A 12,441-nucleotide genomic window follows, 5' to 3' on the forward strand; every position below is an offset into this window, starting at 1 on the left:
AAGACATAAACAAAGAGACTAGATAAATCGTTTAATCATAGATAATGATTAAGGATAAATTGGTTAATCATTAGATTCATTCAGTTATGTTTAATCATATGATGATTTTCATTTTGGTAATCAGTACTTACTCTCATTGTTAATCACTGACATGTTGCCTATCTAATTAGCGTCTCTAATTTATTGATTATTGGATAATAATCATAATTATTTGATTACTTGGTCATCTAATAATTCTTTTACTATTAAGCACCTGCCATAATCATTAATCAACAGGTAAGCTTATGATAAATAGATAAAATTAGCACAAATGTAGACATAGAAGTTATAGGACAAAAAAAAATAAAATCATAAAAATAGAGATGAGCAAAACTGGCTGAATCATCGTTAGTGGGTTATTATTCTCGAACTTTCTGGCTTTGGCGTAAACATCACAAGGACATAGGCTAGCACATCGTACCATATCACGGTGTTGGCTCCAGTGAGACCGAGAAAACATGTTGATGAAGTTCAGAATCCTTGGGCTTAAGGGCGAGAACACCATAACAGTCTTATTTGACCCAATTCTGACTAGAGTGTTTATTTTAGAAAAATTAAAGTTAAAACTACCCTTATATAATGTACAGGTGTTATATCACGTTTTATCATCTTATGAAAATAAAAAGTAGCTTACCGTAGCAAGTGGAAAGTTGGTAAAACTCCTTGTGGCATAAGTAAGAACAAAACAATAGATACCGAGAAGGGAGGGGGTTTGGAGAAGATGTTATTGAAGCGCCAGCAAAATATTATTGCAGTGGCGGATGTTAATGTAAACATAGGGACACAACACACCGAGTAAGTGTAATGGAAAAGCACAGACTTTAATAGAGAGGATTTAGGAATTTAAATTAGATTAAATTAAAGTAAAGTAAACTGACTACTCCTAGCCTAAATAAGTAAACAATAAACAAACTCAAAAGTAAACCAACCTAAACTACACGCAGAGCTATTTTGCCCTTTTATTTTTACCTTATTAGCAGTATTACTTGGGTAACCTGATGTAAATTAAGGATAGCGTTCGTGCTCTAAATAGTGGGAATACATAAAATGGTGTAAATGTAAATGTGATAATAAAAATAGTGGTAAAGTCCTCAGATTTCTAATAAATGTCAGCCAGTCAGCATGAACTACACAAGAACAACCACAACGAATACATGGAACATGTGGGTGAATGTTGAATTAAAGGTGTAAGGGGTATAATGAAACAAATGTGTTTTTTGGGCTAAATAAGGGTTAATAGAGGTTAGATAGATCAACAACCAATATGTGTCAATATTAAAACTTGTGACCCATAGAGTGTATGAAGGCCACAGAAAGGTGGGGCTGTTTTTCAGGGGGAATAATGGGTGAACGTCAAAACAATCCATAGAAAAATAGAACCCAGCAAGGTTAGGCAGCTGGGCTAAAGGGTATATATACTGGGGGATTTGTGAAGGGGGGTGTACTTGACTGCATCGATTCCTGAATCCGTGTATTTGAGTGCCAGTTTCGGTGATATTTTTCTAAATAAAACCGGTTGCTTTTTCTCATCCAAGCCTTTATTAACAAAGTACTTTATTTCTTTGTTTTTCTGCAAATTTCTAAGTTGAACTACACAACTATTGGATTATATTGGTAATTGGAGAAGGCTCTAGGACCACCCTGTGGTGTCCACCTGGAGGGAGGCTCTGGGTTCTGACAGGGTCTTCAACTCCCACCTCCGGAAGAGTTTCAACCAGATTCAGAGGGAGGTTGGGGACATTGAGTCTGAGTGGACCATGTTCTCTTCCTCCATTGTTGACGCAGCTATCTGGAGCTGTGGCCGTAAGGTCTCTGGTGCCTGTCATGGCGGCAATCCCCGAACCCAGTGGCGGACACTGGAAGTAAGGGATGCAGTTAAGCTGAAGAAAGAGTCCTATTGAGTCTGGTTGGCTTGTGGGACCCTGGAGGCAGCTGATACGTACCGAAAGGCCAAGCGATCTGCAGCCTGAGTGATTACGGAAGCAAAAATTCGGGTCTGGGAGGAGTTTGGTAAGGCCATGGAGAAGGAAATTTTGGCAGACCATTTATCACCTTAGAAGGGGCAAGCAGTTCTCTGCCAACACTGTTTACAGTGGAGGTGAAGTATACAGTATGTATACTTATACCAGGACCTACAGTATGCACCGGGGTGGTTTGCAGCCAAGTGTGAAGCAGCTGGGATGAGGATCAGTGCCTCCAAATCTGTGGCCATGGTTCTCGACCAGAAAAAGGTGGCTTGTCCCCTTGTTTACCAGTGAGGGAAGGATGGAGCATGAGATCTATCTACGTGTCTACTTTCACCTATGGTCATGAGCTTTGGGTCACGACCGGAAGGACGAGATCCCAGATACAAGTGGCTGAAATTAGTTTCCTCCATAGCCTGGCGGGGCGTTCCCTTAGAGGTAGGGTAAGGGGCTCTGTCACCCGGGAGGAGCTCAGAGTAGAGCCGCTGCTCCTCCACATCAAAAGGGGCCAGTTGAGGTGGCTCGGGCATCTGTTTTGGATGCCTCCTGGACGTCTCCCTAGAGAGGTGTTCCGGGAATGCCCCACTGGGAAGAGACCCCGGGGAAGACCCAGGACATGCTGGAGGGACTATGTCTCTCGGCTGAACTGGGAATGCCTCTGAATCCCCCCGGAAGAGTTGTAGGAAGTGTCTAGGGAGGGGGAAGTCTGGGCATAGACTGCTGCCCCCGCGACCCAGCTCCGGATAAATGGGAGACAATGAGATGAGATGACCAAGAGGCTCCAAAGTATTCAATAGTATTCCCATCCACCTCCGTCTCTGTTGAGTTGTCCATCCTGTCCTGCTGCCCACCCCCTGAATCTGCAGCTTATCAAGGCCGTGTGTTGTATAATGTAAATGGTTGTATAATGTGGTGTTCTTTTTACTATTCTAATCTGGTAGGAATGCTGTCTGAGCCTGTCTATTAATTTATTTTTGGTTTCCCCTATGTATAGTTTTTCGCATTCCCTATATCTGATGACATACACCAAATTGAAGCTCTCCAGATGTAAGGTCAGCTCAATCAGAACACCCAGTCCAGAATGATTGTTTTTTAAATATTTAGTGTGCAAGGTGTGTGTTCTTTTTTTAATTGTTTTCATTATTCTTGCCCACTTTGGTACGTATTAAGATGTCCTTAAGATTTTTGTTCTTTCTATAATCTGCAATGAGTTTGAAGTTGGTCAGTTCAGCTGTCAATACCTGAGCCTGTTAGAAGTGTGTCCTAAGATTTCTGGATAGTGTGAATAAGTGAGTACAAGAAGTATTATTTGTTGTTGATTTTTTATTTTTAATCTGTGTCAGAATTTTATTTTATTTTGCTTTTGATTTCCCTCAGTAACTGACTTCACTATTCCTTTAAAGGTGTGCTTGGGATGGAAGCTGCTCTTGTGCAACAGTGTGTGTCTGTCCGTCTTTTGTTGCCAGACCCTTTCTGCCCTTCTCTGGAAGCTTAAAAATGTTTGTGTGTCTAAAAACTCCACTTTTTCTGTCTGTATGTTGTGTGTGATCTTTATCGACATGTGGCGGGATTTTAAAACCTCTAAAAATGTATAAAAATCTTCCTCTGAGTCCAAATGTCAAATATATTGTCCAGAATCCTGTAGTACACTGTCAGTAGTTTAGTGCACTTGAGAAAAGCAGATCTTCCCATGTGCTCATGTACAGATTTGTGTAGGCTGGGGGAAACTTTTTCCCCATCGCTGTACCATGGATCTGGAGATAATATTTGGTGTTGAACTGAAAGTCATTACATTTCAGGCTCAACTATAAAAGCTGTAGGATCTCCTCATCTGGTCTATTGCTGTCTGGGAATTTACTGAATGTGTTTCTAACTGCCTGTAGACCTAGCTCTGTGTCTATGTTGTCAGATGATTGGCTGATTAGATAACGGCATGACTGTTCAAATAATACTATTAAAACATATTACAATACTAAAGAAATATTAATCAGAGAAACCATCAAAGCTTTATTATAAACAGTTAGTTCTGGTCCACTGATGTCTGTAGAATTTTAGTTTAATGTGTCATAGCTCTTCCTCCACATGCAGGAACACCAGAGTCTTCATCACACACACAGATATTCATTACGTCCTGAATATAAAAGAAAAAAGATGAGAATTAATCAGCAGAAAGTGGAGTGTGGTACTTCATGATCAACATCATCTCTGCTCCAAGAGAAACATCATCATCTCCTGTTTATAATCAATCATTCAACATTTCTTCATTCTTACTAACAACTGTGTTCTAACATTTATCTAGAACACATGAGAACTTCCACAAGTTCTACCAGGATAATGAGCAGATATTTCCCTCACATCACTGCTCTTATCCAATCACAGCAGCTTTTATAAATAACCAACACTACTGTGTCATTTAGCTGGTGTTCTACATTTATATTAAAGTGCAGACTTTAAGAAGAAGCTGAGGTGAATTTTACAGGAATGACAGAAGACACAATGTTCATTTACAATCACTCTCATGCACTCATCTGTCACATCTTCTAGACTCTGTCTGAGTCCCTGTTTTCACATGAACTTTAAATCAACACACTGAACACAAAACAACATTAAAGACAAATGTTAAAGAAAATCAGTATAATATTTCACTTAAAGAATAAACTGCTTTTATTTCCTAATCTGTAATCTGATATTTATTGGAACTGAAGAGAAATGATAATGAGGTTGAACTTTTAATAAAAGGTCATTACTCACCACAGATACTGTAGTTTGTAATGTTTATCATCCCTAAGATCAGAGAGACTCTTCACTCCTGAGTCTCCTAGATTATTCCAGGACAGATTCAGGTCTCTCAGGTGTGAGGGGTTTGATCTCAGAGCTGAAGTCAGAGCAGCACAGCCTTCACCTGAGACACCACACCTCCTCAACCTGTAGAGAGACACAATGCCACACTCTTCATCAACAGATTTTTATCTTGGGGTAAGATTTACTTTAAAGATGATTTTATTATTCAGTATAACATGAGGATTTAATATCACCTATTTATTCTAATGAACAATCTCATTAAAATGATCAGACTGAGGATTAGATTTAGTTTCTCTCATCTGTTGTGTGTGATATTAAACTATCAGCAGCTGAATCAACAAATAAATACAACACAAATAGAATCAAGGAGAAAAAGAAATATCTACATCATTCATCTAAAACCCCTTTATAACAATAAATCAAAAGAAACAGGATCACTGGTGTCTTTATAATACTGAAAGTCAAGTGAAATTCTAGAGTGGATTAGATTAAAAGACACGATTTCTAAATTAGAACATGATTTCTGTTCAGTTTTATTTTTTTTGTATCATAAATTGCCATTTTAGTTTGAGCAGCAAAATATTTAACAGTCTCTGAGTTTACTTAAAACCAGAACTAATGGTGTCCAGTGAGAATGTTTTATAACGTCTAATCAACTGTTTAAAAGAATAAGGTCTTCATCTGCTGTCCTCCCTGACATGTCCCCCTTGTCCTTAGTGGAAATTACGCCCCTGAGTCTGCTACACGGCTACACAACACACAGAAATGTTCCTGAGCCACGTCCCTCAATGCAGCTTCTTAAAGCAGCAGCTCCTAGAGAGTGACAACTGGCTTTATGAATAATGGTGACTTTAGTACAGAGTTTATGTGGGTATGAACACCATCAAAAACCTTTTCTAGGTCTACTGACACTAGACCAACATCCAGTTTAAGACTCTTACTGATATTCAAAATATCCCTGATAACAGAAATATTATCAAAAATTCATCTTCCTGATTTTTTTTAACCACAAAGTGAGAACTGTGTCCAGCAGCTTAATCTCAGCTGTCCATTGGCTAAACTTTCATTAAATCCCTCTAATAGAGTCAGTAAAAGATTTATAAAAGTAAACCAGTAAGCCATCAGCTCCAGGTCCTTTACCACACTCCACAGAGACGGCTCTTTCCAGTTCCTCCAAAGTTACAGCCTTACTGACCTCAAAATTAGCCTCTTCAGCTACCTGAGGCAGATTATCAAGGAAAACTTTATCAATCGCTTTTTCAAGCCTGAATTCACTATTATACAATTCTTCATAAAAACTAACTGCACTTCTTCAAATATCAGAAGAGTCTGACAACAAGACCCCAGCTTCTGAGTGTAAGGCATGAATAAACCTTTTCTGTGTGATTAGTTAAGTTAAGAGGTTTTAGTAAATTTCACAGTAATTTCAGACACATTACAGAGTCTGTGAAAAACATCAGTGTGCAGTGAAAAGAAACCTCTGGAAAGAAATCTTCCTCCTCAGGACATTGATGATGAACCTAAAACTTCTGCTTCAGTCTCACTATTAGAGCATGTGTCTTACTGAGGAGCAAGTCATGTGACTCTCAGAGAGATGATCTTACCCCAGTTTCTCCAGTTTACAGTGAGGATTCTCCAGTAGAGCAGAGAGACTCTTCACTCCTGAGTCTCCTAGATTATTCTGAGACAGATTCAGGTCTCTCAGGTGTGAGGGGTTTGATCTCAGAGCTGAAGTCAGAGCAGCACAGCCTTCATCTGAGACACCACACCTCCACAACCTGTAGAGAGACACAATGACACACTCTTCATCAACAGATTTTTATTATATAAGGTATAATTAACACTGAGGAAAACATTACTGTCAGATTGAGAACAGTGGGTGGGCCTGGGTAAAACAGGGTGGGCACGGGTTTGAAAAGAAACTCAAAAGAACTGACATGACTGTAAAAAGTCACCAACTATCTACAAGTCTATGGATCAACCACTTTTCTGTAGCACCCCCCCCACACACACACCACTCTAACAGAATATCACAAAATGAAACACTATTGATTGCAGAAACTAGGCTAATAAATGTAGAGATATTTGTATTGCTATGTTTTCCTGCTGCTTTTGTTATTAAAGTTCACACCAGCTACACTGACCCAACATTTTCTAAATCATACATTATGGACAACTTTCCCCATCAATAATGACACACCATAAACTAAACAGGGTTGTGCTTTTCACCATGTTAAGATTAGTGAACATGGACACCAGGAAGTGTGGAATGTCCAGACTCTGTCTTCTACGTCTCAAAAGCAGACCAAGAGCTTTGTTTATTTTACACAAACCATAGCTAGATCTAACTGGAGGAGGGATACAGGGACAGACTATATAACTAACAAACCCAAGGTAGACTCTGTTAGGAAGTTTTTCCTCATTAAACTGAATTATCACTGAAAGACTGTCCATTTTCTCATTTTTTCTAACAAATTTCAGTCTTTAAATGTCCAGTACTGATGCCCCAGATACGTGCACGCTCCACTATCAAACAAAAAAAAAAAAGTGCGAAAAAGTGTGAGTCATCCCCCGAAATGTAGCGGGGGCAGGGAGCACACACTTTCTGAATATGCCATCTTTCCTAATCTTTAATATATATCTTCTTTTTCCCTAGTCTAGACAGACAGGACAAACAATATACACAGACATACACATAGCGCTTCCTAAGGACAAAAGAAGCAGTAGTAATGTGACGTAGATGCCCTTTTATGGTCTTGCTGGCATGCTTTGTCACGTGACCTACCCAAGCCGATAACTCTATATAAATTAGACGTTGCTTTTAAATTGTTGTTCATACGGACGTGTGATCAGGACTTGTTCGACCAAGTCTTCACTGACATTTTCAATCTGTCACTGGTCCAGGCCCCTGTTCCCAAATGTCTGAAGACTACAACCATTATACCAGTGCCCAATCTTTCTTCTGCAGAGTGTGTGAATGATTTCCGCCCTGTTGCACTCACCTCCATTGTTATGGAGTGCTTTGAGAAGCTGGTTCTAAGTCACCTTATAGCGAGTCTCCCACCTACACTGGACCCACATCAGTTTGCCTACCACCCAAATAGGTCAACAGAGGACACTATTTCCACTCCTCTTCATCTAGGTCTCACCCACCTGGACAATAACAATACATACATTCAGATGTTGTTCCTTGACTTCAGCTCTGCTTTTAATACAGTTGTCCCTAGTAAACTGACTGCTAAGCTCAGTGACCTGGGTATCTGCACATCCATATGCAGCTGGATTATGGACTTTTTAACAAATCGACCTCAGTCTGTAAGGCTGGGTAATCACTTATCCTCAACCCTCATCCTAAACAGCGGTGTCCCACAAGGCTGTGTGTTCTGTGGCATAACTCCAACATCTTCATCAAATATGCAGATAATACCAAAGTTGTTGGCTGAATCAGCAACAACGATGAATCGACCTACAGGGAGGAGATCCATGAACAACCTCACCCTCATTGCCACAAAGACCAAAGAGCTCATTGTGGACTTCTGGAAATCAAACAGCAGCTGACATTCAATTCAATTCAATTCAATTCAATTCAATTCAATTCAATTCAATTCATTTTGTATAGTGCTTTTAACAAAGATCATTGTCTCAAAGCAGACATAAGAAAACAACAAACATATAAACAGACAGACAGACAGACAGTCCTAGATGTTATCCCAAGTGAGCAAGCCTGAGGTGACTGAGGCAACTGTGGCAAGGAAAAACTCCCTTAGATGGTAAGAGGAAGAAACCTTGAGAGGAACCAGACTCAAAAGGGAACCCATCCTCATTTGGGTGACAATTGTGTGATGCAGATACAGCATGTGTATAGTGTTATGTAAATCAATAAGGAGGTTGTTGTCCACAGCGCTGCTTGAATATCCCAATCCTCACAAGCAGAACCCGGCTGGAGCCGGTCCATCTCCGGATGCCACCGGAGCCGGCACAGTCTCTGTATGCCTCGGGATGGGTAGAAGAAGGGAAACAATGGAACAGCATTAGCGTAGCTGCTGTTCATAATATTAGCAGCACTAGATGATAATGTGTATTTAATCAGATGTACTGGAGCACAAGGTTATGGGATGTGTTAGATGTATGCCAGGATAAAGAGATAAGTCTTTAATCTACATTTAAACTGGGAGACTGTGTCTGAGCCCCGAACACTGTCAGGAAGACTATTCCAAAGTTTAGGAGCTAAATACGAAAACACTCTACCCCCTTTTGTGGACTTTGATATTCTGGGAACTACTAGAAGTCCGTAATTTTGCGATCTTAAAGAGCGTGGTGGATTGTAACGTGTTAGAAGACTGGAGAGATACATGGGAGCTAAACCAATCTGAGCTTTGTACGTAAGTAGAGCTAATTTATAGTCAAATCTAAGTTTAACAGGTAGCCAGTGCAGGGATGATAATATTGGGGTTATATGATCATATTTTCTTGACCTGGTAAGAACTCTGGCGGCTGCATTCTGGACTAACTGTAGCTTGTTTATTGAAGATGCAGGACAAACACCTAGTAATGCATTACAGTAGTCCAGTCTGGAGGTCATGAATGCATGAACTAGTTTTTCTGCATCAGATACAGATAAAATGTTCCTAAGCTTGGCAATATTTCTAAGATGGAAGAAGGCTGTTTTTGTGATATTGGAAATATGATTTTCAAAGGATAAGTTTGCTGTCTAATATTACACCCAGGTCTTTCACTGTCCAGCTAGTAGTAACAGTGCATCCTTCTAGATGCAAGCTGAATTGCGAGAGCTTCTGTGTACTGGTTTTTGGACCAATAAGTAATATCTCTGTCTTATCAGAATTTAGTAATAGAAAATTATCGGTCATCCAATTTCTAATATCTTTAACACACTCAGTTAGTCTAGACAAATTAGATATTTCATCTGGTTTTGATGAGATATATAACTGGGTGTCATCGGCATAACAATGGAAACTAATCCCATGCCTTCTAATGATGTTACCCAATGGAAGCATGTATACTGAGAAAAGCAGAGGTCCTAAAACTGACCCTTGTGGGACCCCGTATTTCACTGGCACTACACTGGACAGTTCTCCATTTAAATCTACAAAGTGGTATGGATCAGGCAGGTAGGATCTAAACCATTTTAATGCCTGTCCCTGCATACCTGTGTGATTTTGTAAGTGATCTATGAGAATATTATGATCTATAGTATCGAATGCAGCACTAAGATCAAGCAGGACTAAAATCAAGATGCAGCCTTGGTCCAAAGCTAAGAGCAAGTCATTAGTGATTTTAACTAGTGCAGTTTCTGTACTATGATGGGGCCTGAAACCTGACTGAAATTCTTCATGGATATTGTTTTTCTGTAGGAAGGAGCATAATTGAGCTGACACTTTCTAATATTTTAGATATAAACGGAAGGTTTGAAATCGGTCTGTAATTTGATATTTCATCAGGGTCCAGTTTCGGTTTCTTAAGAAGAGGCTTAATAACTGCTAACTTAAGAGATTTTGGGACATGACCTAGAAATAACGAAGAGTTAATAATATTGAGAAGAGGCTCTCCAGCTGCATGTATCACTTCTTTCAGCAATCTAGTTGGAATTGGATCTAGCAAACACGTTGTTGGTTTAGCCGTGGTGATAAGTTTATACAGCTCTTCCTGTCCTATGCTGGTAAAGCATTGTAGCTTTAAGTGTGGAGCTATAGGCTGGTCTGGATCACCGGATGCTGTCAATGGTTGAACATCCAATATTTTGTTCCTGATACTATCAATTTTTTAGTGAAGAAATTCATAAAGTCCTCACTACTAAACTGTGCTGAAATACTCTCTCCAGAAATCTGATGTTTTGTTAGTTTAGCCACTAAATAAGAATCTGGGATTGTTCTGGTATATTTCTATCTTATCTTTCTATCTTTCTATTTTATTTCTATTTAGCCCTAGCAGCTTTTAGAGCCTGTCTATAGTTGGACAGACTGTCTTTATACGCAATTCTAAAAACTTCTAATTTGGTTTTCTCCACTTTCGCTCGAGGTCACGGGTTGCTCTCTTGAGGGCGTGAGTATGACTATTGTACCGTGGTGCAGGTGTTTTATCTCTGACCTTTTTTAGTTGGATGGGGGCAACAGTGTCTAGTGTGCTGGTGAAAATAGTGCCTATGCTGTTGGTTACTTCATCTAGTGCATCTGCATTTCGGGGTCTAGTAAGAAGTTGAGACAGATCTGGCAGATTGTTTATGAATCTGTCTTTAGTGGTCGGAGTTATAGTTCTACCAAGTTTATAACGTGGAGAGACGTGTCTAATATGTTCTACAGGTAGAGAGTACACTAAGAGGTGATGGTCTGTGATGTCATCACTTTGAGGTAGAATGGTTATATCAGAATCATCAGTCCCATGTGATATAACTAAGTCTAGTGTATGATTAAAACGAAGAGTCGGTCTATTAATGTTTTGTTTAACCCCAAAGGAATTTAGTAAATCTATAAATGTGAGTCCTAATGCATTGTTAGCATCGTCTACATGAATGTTAAAGTCTCCTATGATTAACACTTTGTCAAAACTGATCAAAAGATCTGAGAGTAAATGTGAAAACTCATTAAGAAAATCACCGTAGGGCCCCGGGGGTCTGTACACGGTGGCCAGAGCAAGAGATAGTAGGGATTTATTATGCCTGTCTGAGAGTGCAACATTAAGGACAAGCACTTCAAATGAGTTAAACCTGGGTCCTGTTTTCTGAGTAACGGTAAGGGAATTATTATAGATGGTTGCAACACCACCACCACGACCAGTCTGATGGGGCTCATGCTTATATGAATATCCTGACGGAGTAGACTCATTTAGGCCAATGTATTCATTTGGTCTAAGCCAGGTTTCAGTAAGACAGAGTGCATCGAAACTATAATCTGAGATCATTTCATTAATAATAAGTGTTTTTGGTGCAAGGGATCTAATGTTGAGGAGCCCAAACTTAAGAAATTGTTTTTCTATATCTATTTGGCCTTTTTCAGGCTTAATTGTGATAAGATTATTTCGAGAGTTATTAACGAATTTATCCTTTAATCTCACTAATCGGGGAACAGACACAGTTTCTATATGACGAGCTATGTGTGCACTTGTATTAGTCTGGCGAGTTATTATAGATGTAATCTGAGGAATGACTTACCAGTCAGATGGTGCGCAGTGTCCTGAAGATGTTGTCCGAGAGGACTGCTGCTCCAGCTCTGCTTGGGTGCAGGCCATCATAATGGTAGAGCCTAGGACGCTCCCAGAAAACATTCCAATTATCAACAAATGGTATATTCTCTTCTTGACACCAAGACTCTAACCATTCATTAAATGCAAATAGCCTACTGAACCTTTCGATTCCTCGCTGGAACGTGGGAAGTGGTCCTGACACGATGATCCTCGTTGGGGGCGATGTGGTGCGAAACTTCTCCACCAGGCTCCTGAAGTCCTTCTTCAGGATCTCTGTCTGCCTCAGCCTGATGTTGTTTGTGCCGGCATGGAGGACCACAGCTCCGATCATTCCCCTATCTACATCAACGGGTCTGAAGTACAGCGTGTCTCCAGCTTTAAGTTCCTGGGCATCCACATCTCTGAGGACGTGTCCTGGCATCTGAACACCTCAACTCTG

General features: G+C 39.9%; 1 protein-coding gene across 1 annotated transcript; it reads right to left on the bottom strand.

Moving 5' to 3' along the window:
* Positions 1-4,047: 4,047 nt before the first annotated feature.
* On the bottom strand, positions 4,048-12,441 carry LOC131351974 (ribonuclease inhibitor-like). The gene is made up of 4 exons (XM_058387748.1): positions 11,971-12,441; positions 6,410-6,583; positions 4,755-4,928; positions 4,048-4,134 (listed from the first exon to the last, which is right to left on the bottom strand). The coding sequence occupies exons 1-4, from the start codon at positions 12,081-12,083 to the stop codon at positions 4,128-4,130; spliced, it is 468 nt and encodes a 155-aa protein (XP_058243731.1). The 5' UTR covers positions 12,084-12,441; the 3' UTR covers positions 4,048-4,127.

The sequence above is a fragment of the Hemibagrus wyckioides genome, linkage group LG01 (assembly GCF_019097595.1).
Source record: "Hemibagrus wyckioides isolate EC202008001 linkage group LG01, SWU_Hwy_1.0, whole genome shotgun sequence".
Lineage (NCBI taxonomy): Eukaryota > Metazoa > Chordata > Actinopteri > Siluriformes > Bagridae > Hemibagrus > Hemibagrus wyckioides.